Here is a 14,609-nt window from a genome sequence, read left to right as displayed (position 1 = left end):
TAAGGTTTTATGGGTCACGGCCAAACATAGTTTTGACTACTGTCAGGAAGGAAGGGAAAAGTGGTTTGGAGACTACCAAAAGGCTAAGCTTTTTCGTGTAGGCAACAAGGCGGGCCGGCTTTTAGCTAATCTAACGCGCCCATTTGTGAAACAAGCGGCCTTGCATCCCCTGAAGGATAGGTCGGGAAAACTGTGCTCTCAGCCGAAGGACATAGTGGAGATATTAAGAGAATATTTCCAAACATTATATTCAGGGGATCCCCCCCGCCCCCAGGAGGCAAGGGACCTTTTAGACAGGGTGGATCTACCGCGCCTTTCTACTGAGGCGGTGGAAACGTTATGTCAAGACGTTAGTGATGAAGAGTTAGGGACAACAATTAAGTCGCTATCAAATTATAAAGCCCCGGGACCCGACGGATTCCCGGCGGAGTTTTACAAGGCCATGATCCCAGAACTTTCCCCGACGCTGACTAGTCTGTTCAACAACATAATGGCCGGGGGTAGTTTACCGGATTCGGGCAAGATGGCATATATTAAAATTATCCCGAAAATGGGCAGAGATTTGACTCAACCCAGCGCGTATAGGCCGATCTCCCTGATCAATCAAGATATTAAAATTCTGGCAAAGCTTTTAGCCAATAGGTTAGCCATTTGCATGCCGAATCTCATTGGTTCACATCAGGTAGGGTTCATGAAGGGTAGGTCAGCAGTGACTAATGTGCGCAAGGTTCTAGCCGTTCTTAGCAGATATAGAGACCCCACAGGTAAGCCTTCTCCGGCGTTGTTGGCAGTGGATGCCGAGAAGGCATTCGATAATGTCAATTGGCAATGGTTGGGTATGGTACTGGACAGGGTTAACATTACGGGACGCTTCCGGAATTTCTTGACCGCACTCTATACCAACCCCCAGGCACGGGTGAATGTACCGGGCTTTCTATCCAAACCAATTACGCTGGAGAAGGGCACGAGACAGGGTTGTCCCTTGTCTCCGTTGCTTTTCAACTTGGCAATGGAGCCCTTGGCGAGATGGCTAGTTAAGTCGGAAACGTTTGAAGGGGTTAGGATAGGGGGCAGAGTGCTGAAAGTTAGTTGCTTCGCAGATGACATGCTACTATATTTCGAGTCCCCAGAGCTCCACTTGGAGAGGACTCTTGAGGCTTTGAATATCTACGGCAGGGCCACAGGGTATAGGGTCAATGGGGAAAAAAGCCAGTTACTGTTTCTGGATCATCGGTCTCCGGCAGCTAAACATCTACAGAATAGAGTGGAGGTCCGGAGGGATTACCTGACCTATTTGGGCATTAAGATAGGCCGCACTCCAGCGTCATTATATACTCTGAATTACCCCCCTCTCTTCCTTAAAATAGAGAATGAATTGGAGAAATGGCAGGACTTGCCCTTGTCAGTGTGTGGGAGGGCGCACTTAATCAAAATGGTGAGCTTCCCAAAGCTTCTCTACCCGCTCCAGACGATTCCATTGTTGGTAAAGCACGTGGATGTAGTTAGGATGCAAAGGGCGTTTAACCGTTTCCTCTGGAAAACTAAGAGACCCCGCATCGCTTATGCTAAACTAACGATGCTGAAATATGAAGGGGGGTTACAACTGCCGAATATTCGCCACTATAATTTGGCGGCGCTCTTCAGGCATGTGCGGGACTGGGTGTGGGGCACGGGGTATTATTCGGCGATTGCATTCGAAAGGGAGTTAGCTGATGGAGAAAACTTGGAGGCCTTATTACATACCAGGATAAAAGACATACCGGTGTCAGTAAGGCAGTGCATTCTTTTGAAGGATACCATAATGGCGTGGAAGGCGATCAGGAAAATCTATGGCCTGCCTTGTTACCTGTCACCCAGATTGCCATTATGGTCGCTACCGGCGTTCCCCCAAGGTAGGGAGAATAGTATGTTTCAGGCATGGAGGGAGAAAAATATACTGAGACTTAAAGACCTGCTTCATGCTGCTGATCTCCGCTGGTTAGATTGGGATCAGGTCAGGGTACAATTTGATTTCCAGGATGCCCACTATCTTCCCTATCAGCAAATTAAAAGCTATTGTAATGCCCAGGCATCTTCTGTTGGGGATGCCGATAGGTTAGCATGGTTTGTGGCCCTGCTAGGCAATGATGGCTCTCACATGCCCCTCTCTGAATTACAACGCAGGCTTCATAGTATCCAGACGATTGGCCTGGTAAAAGGGGCCTACAAGCCCTGGGAGAGAGAACTGTCTGACCCGAACATAACAAAAAAGATGAGGGAAGGCATGGAATTGGTTAGACGGGCGACATATAATGAGCAGTGGAGAGAGACACAATTAAGACTCATGCATCGAGCGACGTATGCTTTCAATTTGTCCTATCGTGACGCCCCTGCCCATTATCTTCGTGAGTGTCCGAAGTGTAGCCTCCAGAAGGCGGGTTTATTACATGCCATTTGGGAGTGCCCGAAAGTGCAACCGTTGTGGAAACAGGCCATAGAAGCTATTGATGACATTTGGGGAGATACGGTGGGTACCACACCACAACAGTGCGTATTCCATTACATACCTAAAAACCAGGAAGAGGAAATGGGGTCGCTGGTTGCGAAGCCAGGTGTACATCTTCTGTTGATGTCGGTTAAAAAGTCTCTCCTACGACACTGGCTAGAAAAGGAAGTTCCAGTGTGGGAGGAGGTCATAGGGGTGATGAAGAATGTTCTTTATTTAGAAAGGCTGGAGGTGGAACAAGATAAAGAACGCTTGGTCGAGAAGTTTATTAAAAAATGGAGGAGGTTCATAGAGAAACAACTTTCGGTTATTGAAATTCAGGAACTTATGGCCCCATTTAAACTCACAGGGTGGTATCTAAAGGCTCAGCTGGCAGATAGGCTGGGGAGATTGGCCCATTAATTCGGCTGGTAGGCGAGGGAATCATCCAGGGTGGAGGTTGGGGTACTGCGGGTGAACCACTTCAAGTCCAAAAAAAAAGCTTAGATTGGTGTTCAGGGGTGGGGAGGGGGGGGGGGGGCTGGGGGTTGGGGGGGGAGTTGGGGAATATTTTGATAAAATGTGTATTGAGAAATCTTATTTTTCGAACTGCTTGCACATCTGTGCTTTGATGCAAATTTCCTGTATTGTATTGTTTCGATACCCAATGCTGTACAACTGATTTCTCAGTCCAATAAAGAGATTTTTGAAAAAAAAAAAAAAAACCTGTGCAGCTATTCCAGATGTTCTTCTTTCTTCTTTTCAGCAGTAACCCCCCCCCCCCCCCCTCCTTTCCCAGAGCCCCACGGACCTTGCACAGTACATGTACGGCGCGGGTCTTTAAGGGGGGGGGGGGGAATAGTTATTAACCCCTTAGGGGCTAGAACCTGGGATCTTTTTACCCCTTGTCCTATACACCCTAATAGAGCTCTATTAGGGTAAATAGGACCTCACACTCTCCCTGCTGCCCTGTGCATAGTACACACAGCAGAAGGGAGATTACAATGGCAGCCAGGGCTTCAGTAGCATCCTGGAGGCCATGGTAATTGATCGGAGCCCCGGGATTACACTGCTGGGCCTCCGATCAGAAGCTGCCACTGCCACCAATGAGGGGGGACGGGGACCCTGTGGAAACTGCCACCAATGACTTTAATACTGGTGGGGTTGGGGGAACGCACAGCGCCACCAATGTTTTTAGTACTGTGGGGGGGGGGGGGGGGGGGGGGGGCGCACTGCGCCACCAATGAAGAGGAGAAACCTTTTAATACAAATACAGGAGGCGGGTACCGGCGGAAGAATCACATAGCTGCCACCCGACCAGCTAGGGCACTGCGAACCGCGGCAGTTAACCCCTCAGGTGCGGATTGCAGCGCCCTGCCATAGAGGTCGGGTGCCGGGTATGTGATTCCACCGCCTATATTTGTATTAATGGGTTAGTTATCATTGGTTGCGCAGTGGCCACAGCCCCTTCCCTCCTCCGCCCCTCTCTCTTCTTATTGGCAGCAGTGGCACAGAGGGAGAGAGTGACGTCTTCTCCCCTGTGCTGCTAAGGAGAACATGGTGCGTGCTGAGAGCAGTGTGTGCCATGTTCTCTGATAGTATCGGTAAATGTCAAATCCCAGTATCGGATTGATACCGGTACAACCCTAGAGTCACCAGGCTTCGCGTCATTCAGAAAAACAAAGTAAAAAGCCCAAAGCTCCTCTGGCACAAGTGGTTATATGTTATAGGCCTTATTCACACCACGCTCTTTATTTTCCATTGAACAGATCCTTTTTTTCCCCCCTTTACTAAAGGCAGGTTTATACGTCCCAATGTAACAGCCGATTGTCGGGAAGGAAGCGTTGTAAAGGGAGACTAAAAACTGAAGACTAACTAACCCCTGTCACACCAATCAGTGAGGCTGAGTTCACACAGCGAAAATGTCAAACGTACCTATAGGCCCCTATTCACTCTACAGAAGCCAACGGGGTCCTACTCCCTTGGGCTGATATATATCGGTATACCCTTTCTTCAACTGCTTGAAACAATGAAGCCTGCTGTGCTATTCCATACAGGAGCAGCCCACAAATAAAGTACACTATCCAAAAAGTGTCAACAGATCCTTAACCTCACTGGAGCAAGCAGCTTGGCAGACGCTACTTTCCCTAATCTCTGGCTCATGGGCTCATGGTAATACTTCAGGTATCCATTTTCTCCCCGCCAGAAACAGCGCCATTATTGTCTTTGGGCATTACTTGTATTGTAGCTCAGCCCCATGCAAGAACTAGTGAATAAAGGGGGGGAAAAAAAGCAGAGACAAAATGGGAGTAAATGGTGATAATGAAGCCTCTGTACCTTTGCGCATGGCCTCCTGTTTGTGGACGGACTCCTCTTGTTTTCGCAGATTCTCTTCATTCATCAATTGCTTAAAAACAGAACACGGGAATATTAACAATGGAGGAGTGACAAACCTCCCCCTGTCTGAAAGTGACCAAAGGGGACAGAGAAGGGAGGCCATGACTGTATTGAGTAGACTACAAAGTTGATATGTAGTCTGTGACCGTGTAGGCACATAGATCTGCAGAGGAGCTGAGTACCAATAACGGACGAGATTTTTTTTTTTACATTTTTAAAGTGTACCTTAATGTACAAATTGACTTTATTAAAACTTGTTCTAAATGTTGTGACAATTTTTTCTAATATTATTATTTTTTTTTTGCGCTAAAGAACGGGTACTCCCGTACACTGCTGTGTGTGGGCCGTACAGGCAGGAGCTCCACAGCACCTCTCTCTCTTACTTATACCAGCGCTGCTCCGCTAAAGCCTGGTACAGATGTGCCAAGTCAGAGCGGGCACAAGCAGGAGAGCGAGGTCTTACGTGAGCTCCTGCACAGGTGATCAGCAGGGCGGAGCGCACGAGAATACGGATTTTAAAGCACTGTAGGCACCTGAACTTCAGGCGCCTATTTTGCTAGGAAAAAATAAAAATGATTAAGGCTACATGCACACGACCGTTGTGCGTTTTGCGGTCCGCAAATTGCGGATCCGCAATTCACGGATGGCGTCTGGAGTGTTCCACAATTTGCGGAACGGCACGGACAGCCATTGATATAACTGCCTATTCTTGTCCGTTTTGCGGACAAGAATAGGACAGGTTATATTTTTTTTTGCGGACCACGGAATGGATGCGGACAGCACATGAAGTGAAGTGAATGGGTCTGCATCCAAGCCGCAAAAACTGCTGCTCGGATGCGGACCAAAACAACGGTTGTGTGCATGAGGCCTAATGTATATTTGAAAAATTGTCAGCACATTTAGAACAGGTTATTTTCAACACTTGGGTAAACTAAGATTTGCAAAGCCATTTCATTTTTAATTAGATTTGATGCACTGGAAAAAAATAAAACATTGGATGCAAAATTAAGCATTGCCGTCATCAGAAACCTGAAACATATGACCTGCAGCAGAGGGTTCCTGTATTTGGTGCAGTCACTGTGGTGTTCCACGGCTCTTATGCAGACAGCAGTGCACCCTAGTGGCCACAAGAGGAAACTACCGTTGGATCATATTATTTAGCAACTAGCATAAAGGTATTTTCATGGGGCCTCTGCCTGACCAACTCCGTTCTTCATTGCTTTCAGGGAGAGCCATCTGGGATGGAAGTCTACTGTGAGGGTCAGACTCTGGAGAAGAACTAGGTAGTACAGCAGGACTGGTCTCATGCTGGAGTCTAAATTCATTCTTGGGTTTGAGCTTGCTTTTGAATCTTTAGGAGATGTGAAGGGGGTCAGGAGAGCAGCACTCTTGTTATACCTAAATCAAGAACAGCTAACTACCAATGCTTAAAGGGGACCCGTCACCAGAAATGCAGTGCAATCTGCAGGCAGCATCTTATAGAGCAGGAGGAGCAGAGCAGATTGATATACAGGTAATTGGCTATAGATTCAGTAAAACCTGTTATTTATTTATTACAATCACTGCTCTCTCTCAGGTTAGCAGCCAAGTGGGCGGTCTCATTAATGTTAGGACATAGCTGTCAATCACAGAGAGGACCGCCCACATAACTACTGAGTTTAGAAGGAGCAGAGATATTTTGCTGTAACTTTTCCCATAACACTGTATACCAGGGATGTCAAACTCGTGGCCCTCCAGCTGTTGCAAAACTACAACTCCCATCATGCCTGGGCATACTGCAGCTATCAGGGAATGCTGGGAGTTCTGGTTTTGCAACATCTGGAGGGCCATGAGTTTGACATACATGCTGTATACCAATCTGCTCAGCTCCTCCTGCTCTATAACCTGCAGATTGCACCGCATTTCATGGGGACAGGTCCTTGTTGCTGCTTTTATCCAAACCTTGATTCTACTAAGAACTCAGGGAAGAGATTGGTTGTCAGAGCGCCAGGATATGAGAGCTCTGTGCCGCCATTATTATATTGTCCGGGTGTTCTGAGAATAGATCATCTACCTTGAATAGGTTATCAATATCTGACCTGTGGGGGGTCAGCCTCCCAGCACCCCGTGACTCTCCGGTCAGCACGGCAGCATCTTCCTAGGTCAGTGACGTCACTTTTATCAGTTACACAGTCTGGGCGCAGCTCAGTCTCATTCAAGTGAATAGAGCGGAGCTGCAAAACCAAGCCCAGCCGCTATTCAAAGGACGGCACGGTGACTGGTAAGCTTGCAGGAGGCCGTGGCGCTCAGCAGGTGGTGGCGACTCCACCGATCAGATATTGATGAGGAGAGGGCATCAATATAAAAACACCCAGAAAACCTCTAAGGCTACTTTCACACTGGCGTTTTGGTTTCCGTCTGTGAGATCCGTTCAGGGCTCTCACAAGCCGTCCAAGACGGATCAGTTTTGCCCTAATGCATTCTGAATGGAAAAGGATCCACTAAGAATGCATCAGTTTGCCTACATTCCGTCTCCATTCCGCTTAGGAGGCAGATTTTGGTGTCCGTCTGACAAAACTGAGCCAAACGGATCCGTCCTGACACACAATGCAAGTCAATGGAGGACGGATCCGTTTTCTATGACACAGTCTGGCACAATAGAAAACGGATCCGTCCTCCATTGACTTCCAATAGTGTTGAAGACGGATCCGTTTTGGCAATGTTAAAGATAATACAAACTGATCCGTTCTGAACGGATGCAGACGTTTGCATTATCTGAATGGATCCGTCTGTGCAGATCCATGACGGATCCGCACCAAACGAGTGTGTGAAAGTAGCCTTAAATAAAAACCCTTCCCTTCTCTACAGCACATAGTCTTATGGCCTTGATAATACCCAGATGAGCAGATGAAGTCTTAAATAGCTAATGCCAGCAGCATCAACCCTATTAAACCAGACACGCTACCTGCTAGGTATTATTGGTTCAGCAGGATCAACCTGGTCAGGAAGTATGGCTGGTTTAATAGGGTTGATGATCTGCTGACAGACACTTTCACATGACTTGATGCACAGGCAATTATCAGGAATGAACCGTCCGTTCCCAATTACTGTGCCAAGGGAATAGCTGCATTTACACGCTGCTGTGATCCTTCCTCCCCGTAAGGATTCCTTGTTACACAGGGCAGTGCGCTGCCGGCAAACTATGATCTTCACTCCCATTACTATCCTGTGTAAGAGCCTCCCTGACTACATATCCCAGCTCCTCATCGGTTACTCACTAGGACTACTGGCGAGGTTGACAACAATGAGAGGCCACCTATGGACTGGGAACAGTACTTACCTGTTGTCGTAACTGCTCTTCGTACCGCTGTCTTGCTAATTTGTCTTGATACTGGGCTCTCTGTAAGAAAGAGAGAGGGCCGCAAATTAAGAAAAATGGTGAACCAACATCTTACAACTACTACTTAAAGGAGCCTTTATGTCTGGATGTTCCTTTCTCAAAAGGAGGACCCCGACACCTGGAACAAACTAAACCCAAAGGCAACAGTGACACTATTCCCTAGGATCACTTCTATTTTAGTAGTGTGCATTACATCAGCCATAATCTTGGAGCACCGAGTCTAAAGAGTCTTCCCTTCCACTCTCCATGCATCACAGTATCCGGAGAGGAGGCGGGTGTCGGGGAAGGGTCTTCAATACATAAAACAATGACATCCAGAGCTGTGGTAAGGTCAGCTAGCACTAGGAGAACGTCATAGGGAGTGTGCGCAGTGTATTCTTCTCTGCTCACGACATGCCAAGAGCAGTGGGGGAAGGGAAGCGACAACCACACACAGCACATTCTTGCACTTTCACGCCCCCTTCCATTCCATACACTGACAAATACTGCCCTCCCCCAAGGAAGAAGGATCCCATCAGGAGATCTCAACTCACCGCTTGGTGTTGCTTTGTCTCTTCGTTTAAGGTTTTCCTGCGCTCATCGGCTTGCACTCGAATCTGCTCATTCTTCAGCTGTTCTACGGCGGCTTCGTATTCCTAAAATAAAGACGTATAGGAAACTGCAATGAGGAGGCGCGCCGAGATCTCGAGCTCTATCGCTGGCTAATCCTGCACATGCATCTCACTGCATTACTTTCCAATACGAACAGCGCTCCAAGCAGTAAAGTGGTGGGTGCCCGTCTCCGGGGTGCTGGTTCAGTCCCCAGCATAAAAATATAATCCATATGAAAAAAATGGACGGAGACAGCACATCCCGTTGTGTATTCCAGATGCAACGTTTCGGCTAAACAGCCTTTATCAAGCATCTGGAATAAAATAACATAACGGGACGAGATCGCCATCTATTTATTTATTTTTTATTTGCAGTACTTAAAGGGGTTTTCTGGGATTTTAATATTTATGATGTATCATCAAGATAGATCATGAATATCAGATTGGCGGGGGTCTGACACCGGGCACCCCCGCCGATCAGCTGGTTGAAGAGAAAGATGTGCTCTGTGCGAGCGCAGCCTGGCCTTCATTGTTTACCAGCTCGCCGTCTACAGCGCAGCGGTGAGCAGTGTAATTACAAGAAGCCGCCCCAGTCACTTCTATGGGATGGCTCTGTAGTACACACTTGAATAGGAAGGAGCCGTCCCATAGAAGTGACTGGGATGGCTTGTAATTACACCTGCTCACCGCTGCGATGTTGACAGCGAGCAGGTAAACGGTGAAGAGAAGGTAGCCCTGGCACAGCGCGCGGCTTTCTCTTCAAACAGCTGACCGGTGGTGGTGCCGGGTGTCGGACCCCCGCCGATCTGATATTCATTATCTATTCTGAGGATATGTCATCAATATTAAAATCCTGGAAAACCCCTTTAAAGAGGACCCATCACCATAAAAAAAGCAATGTCCGTTTTGCAGACAAGAATAGCCATTTTTACAATGGGGTCTGCGAAAAGTGTGGGATGTACATGGCCGCAGAACAGATATGGTCGTGTGAATTCCCCATAGACGGCAGCAGAAAGGAAGAGAGAAGGGAACGGCAAGTGCGCACTGCGTCTCCTCATACAGCTGATCAGCAGGGGGGGGGGGGGGGGGTGCCGGTTGTCAATCTGATATCGATGACCTACCCTGAGGATCGGTCATCAATAGTAAAAGCCCGGACAACCCCTTTAAGTTAGAAAAAGCCAAGACATAAATGTATAAATGACAAGTTTTACTGAATCTTTTCCCATAAAGCTATACATCAGTCTGCTCAGCTCCTCGTGCGCTAGAACCTGCTGCAGATAGGCAACAGGTCCTCTTTAAAATACAGCCTGCAGAGTTGGTTTTTACTGCAAAAAGGCAGCGATCTTGTGGCCAGACAATCCTGCAACAGGAAACATAACGGCAGTGTCACCAGCGACCTCCCTTAGCTATTTGCACAGACAGATAGCGGTTTAATCAGCTGAGCTGCAGCTGTTTTTCTTTTGTTGCTCCGAGGTCCCGTTCCCGAGTTTTGATACTTTATCTTAATATAGGGAAAATAAGGCCCTTGGTGCAATGACCGTGTCACCATTGCTCTCCTTTCGGTGGCGAGCCTCTCTCCCCGATGCTCTGACAGCAGGGACAGGCAGTGGCACAGCAACGAGGAGGTGGCTAGCCACACAACCGAGTGGAGCTTGGGTGCAACAAGAAATGGCGATGCCCTCATTGTCCCAAATACCTAATTTATGTATTAAGAAAAAGGTATCATTCGGGAAAGGAGCCTCAGACCAACAAAAGAAAAACAGTGTTAGGCTACATGCACGCGCGGTTGCGCGTTTTGCGGTCCGCAAAACACGGATGGCGTCCGGATGCATTCTGCAATTTGCGGAACGGCACGGACAGCCATTAATATAACTGCCTATTCTTGTCCGCAAAACAAACAGGAATAGGACAGGTTATATTTTTTTTGCTGACCACGGGATGGAGAAACAGATGCGGACAGCACACGGAGTGCTGTCCGCATCTTTTGCGGCTCCATTGAAGTGAATGGGTCCGCATTCAAGCCGCAAAATCTGCGGCTCGGATGCGGACCAAAACAACGGTCGTGTACATGTAGCCTTAATCAGGTGAGCCCCACCTATGTGTCTATGCAAGCAGTTGGATGGGGAAGGGGGGGGGGGGGGTCGTCACTGGAGACAGACTTTATTTATTTTTCAAGTTATCCCCTATCCAGAATAGGGTATAACAATTAGATTGGGCTGCGACCCCCACGGATCACAAGAGCTTGGGCCCAGTACCCCATGGCAAGCCCCCAAAATGAACAGAGCAGCAGGATGAGCATGCCCACTGCACCTCCATTCATCTCTATGGGACCAGCTGTTGTACTGCGCCATCTCCAGCAGCCCCACAGAGATGAATGGAATGGCAGTACGTATGCTTGCCCTGCCACTCCATTCATTTCAGGTCCCGATCTAATGATGAGTGGTGGTCCCAGCATTCAGACCCCCACAGTTATTCCTTATCCCGTTGATAGGGCATAACGTGAAATAACTGCAGACCCCCTTTAATTACTCCCACATTAGATGGGAGCTTTTCATGCTGAAAACTGCAGAATCGTAACCGCAGCTCAGGATTAGTACAAGAGAAATAAGGTCATGTAGTCACAACGTTACTCAACTATTCATGGAGATGAATTCGCATTAACACATGGTCGGATTTCTTCTAAAAACAGCGCCAAACCTCTCCATAGGCGGAGTGTGGTAATACAGCATAGCACCATTCACTTCAATAGCGCTAAACTGCGGTACCAGAAAAAAACAAAAGACAAGAGTGGCACTGTTAGGGCTCATGCACACGACCGTATGTATTTTTGCAGTCCGCAAAAAACTGATCCGCAAAAAATATGGATGACGTCCGTGTGAATTCCGTATTTTGCGGTACGGAAGACTCGGCCCCTGATAGAACAGTCTTATCCTTGTCCGTAACGTGGACAATAATGAACATGCTCTATTTTTTTGCGGAACGGACATACGGAAACGGAATGCATACGGAGTAACTTCCGTTTTTTTTTTGCAGACCCATTGAAATGAATGGTTCCACATATGGTCGGCAAAAAAATAAATAAAAAAAAATTAACGAATACGGAAAGAAAATATGTTTCTGTTCATGAGCCCTTCGTGGAACAAACATTTCTCGTCATCCTGTACTCCGCTGCAGGGTATCCCGGCCGCAGCTTTACGCATTCCAGTCTGAACATCTCCCCAGTGAGTAATTACGATCTTTTCATTTTAGCGCGGCTCCTCTTTCCATATTTCACAGCGATAGCGCTCTCCTAAAGTAATGGAAGCGTTTTCAGTCAGCGTTCCGGATGTACCTTAATTTTAGATTGCTGCTCCATTTGCAGGGTCTCTTCTTGCAGCTTTGCCAGGCCGAGGGCTTCTTTGGCATGTTCTAAGAAATAAAGATGGAAAATAGAGATAAATACAGCTCTTCTGCGCCTGACTCCTCTAAAGATGGCTACAAGGTGGGTCTCTCTTGCAGGAGCACCTATCTTACCCAGGTACTCCGACTCATTTCAGTTCCTCTACTGCTCTCAGTTATCAGCCATTGCAGACTGGGAAGGCACCATGTAACCTCATGATCACTACTTTATCTCAGTCATCTGATGTGCAGAATCCTAGATGGATGGTAGCGGCTCCCTTTCGAGCTACAGTGTGCTACCAATTACCAACCTGCAGGGGTCCGAGCACTGGGGCGCCTTCCCAGTTGCTTGGCAGAGGCACCAAGAAAGTTCCTCACCACTTTTCTCTACTTGGTTCCTTCAAAAGCGAGGCAACTGCACGAGAAGTGATGATTTTTCACCTCCTTCTAGCGATTCGTCTTTGATTGACCCTTTAATTCATCAATGTCTTCAAGATCTCTGCAGATGGTTAGTAAGGACCGCTCAGAGCCCTGCTCACCTACATGGCAGCTCAACTCCCCCGTCTTCAGTGTGATAGCTGGTCAAACCTGCCGATTTGTGAGACACTGGCCTCCTATCTAAGGCCTCATGCACACGACCGTTGTGCGTTTTGCAGTCCGCAATTTTCGGATCTGCAAAACACGAATGGCGTCCGTGTGCGTTCCGCCATTTGCGGAACGGCACGGACAGCCATTGATATAACTGCCTAATCCTATTCTTGTCCGCAAAATGGACAAGAATAGGACAGGTTGTTTTTTTTGCGGACCATGGAACGGAGCAACGGAGTGCTGTCCGCATCTTTTGCGGCCCTATTGAAGTTAATGGGTCCGCATCCAATCCGCAAATACAGCGGCTTGGATGCGGACCACAAAAAACGGTTGTGTGCATGAGGCCTAGTGTGTATGGATAGATAAGGATTGAACATGTTGGTCTTAAACTGCCCAATCCTCTTGTTCTGAGATAGAAAAGCCACGGTCGGAGACACCTGGTAGCGGCTTTCTCACCATTTAGGGTCCGGTGTCACGCTGTGTATGTATAACTTGCTGTCGCACGACTATTTAGAGCCGTGAGAACACAGGCGAGCCACGTGACTTACATTAAAGTCAATAGAGTAAAAGCCACGTGTGAAACAAATGTCTGGATTTTTTTGCGACACCATTGACAAACCTTACATTACATGTCATTGTGTCGCCGAACGCCTAGGACACATGCATCCTCAGCCAGGAGAGCGGAGGCAGTGTGCAGGCAATAGCTATGTAATGTGTATGGTCGAGCTTACAATACAAGGATACCCGGAATAAGAACTGTTCCATTCAATGACAGCAAACAGAGGGCAAGAAAGCAAAACTACGTATAATACAGAAAAGCTTCTATATAGCTAGTGGGGATAGAATCCTGCAGCCACCAGAAGGCAACAGCATCGCCGTGTGACCTACAGTCCACAGACCAAGGAGAATGATGCAACCATGGGTCAACAGTGACATTGGCACATCAGAGCCGGGCGGGGGATGCACAGACATTACATAGGACACGACGTACATCACACGCTACATGGTCCACAAAGCAAATATTAGGGTCAGAAGCGATAACTGCGGGCGATCAGGACAGGCGCAGGAGAGGACCTAATGTGGGGTCTACCGTACACGAGTGACACCATGATGTATGCGCCCATAGTGCAGAATATCTGACAGTCCGGCACCGTGGCACGCTGGGACCAGCAGCCATGGCTCCATCCTTCTAAGCACCCAGGGTGGTCCATCGGGCACAGGTGACAGCGCAGCGCTCTCTTTTATCATGGAGGTCACTATTCTTCTAGACCTGCCCCATATATACGAGTGGTCTACCCAAGTGATAAGCGGTGATCAGCGTCGCACACCAATGACATTGTACAGACCGATGACAAGTACCCCCCCCCCCCATTTCTGACAGACCTGCCACACAGTGTAAGAACTACAAGCCCCAGCATGGCCTGTCACCTCTGCACCCACTACCCATGCACTTACTGGACTGGTCAAGGTCCCTGGCGGCTTTGGCTGCCCTCTCAAGGCCGGTGGGGTCGAAGTTGCTCCATTTGTCCTTGGGCTTGTTCTTGTCTCCCCCATCTCCACTCCCTCCAGGAGGCGGAGGGGGCACCGGCAAGCCTGGCACATCTGGCGGCGCCGGCGGCGCCGGCTGCCCCTTGTTATAGCCGAATAACCAAGACATAATCTACCGGGGGAGCGGACAGTCAGAGCACCGATCTCCTCTCACTGATACACACGTGGGGCAGCCAGCGAATCACCGCGCATGCGCATCAACCTCGGCGCAAGGTCACTTTCCACACAACCTGCCCGGCTGATGACGTCACGAGCCGCGCCAGAA

General features: G+C 48.4%; 1 protein-coding gene across 1 annotated transcript in view; it reads right to left on the bottom strand.

Moving 5' to 3' along the window:
* ATAD3A (ATPase family AAA domain containing 3A) overlaps positions 1 to 14,552 on the bottom strand; it is an 83,018-nt gene extending 68,466 nt beyond the window's left edge. Inside the window, exons 1-5 of the mRNA XM_044278278.1 lie at positions 14,252 to 14,552; positions 12,162 to 12,238; positions 8,774 to 8,875; positions 8,181 to 8,240; positions 4,802 to 4,871 (exon numbers count right to left, since the gene is read on the bottom strand). Of these exons, the coding sequence (XP_044134213.1) occupies positions 4,802 to 4,871; positions 8,181 to 8,240; positions 8,774 to 8,875; positions 12,162 to 12,238; positions 14,252 to 14,453 (511 nt within the window). The 5' untranslated portion in view covers positions 14,454 to 14,552. The remainder of the gene's footprint in view (positions 1 to 4,801; positions 4,872 to 8,180; positions 8,241 to 8,773; positions 8,876 to 12,161; positions 12,239 to 14,251) is intronic.
* Positions 14,553 to 14,609: the final 57 nt, after the last annotated feature.

This window comes from Bufo gargarizans, chromosome 2 (assembly GCF_014858855.1).
Source record: "Bufo gargarizans isolate SCDJY-AF-19 chromosome 2, ASM1485885v1, whole genome shotgun sequence".
NCBI classification, from domain to species: Eukaryota; Metazoa; Chordata; class Amphibia; order Anura; family Bufonidae; genus Bufo; species Bufo gargarizans.
This window is presented reverse-complemented; position numbering and strand designations above follow the sequence as displayed.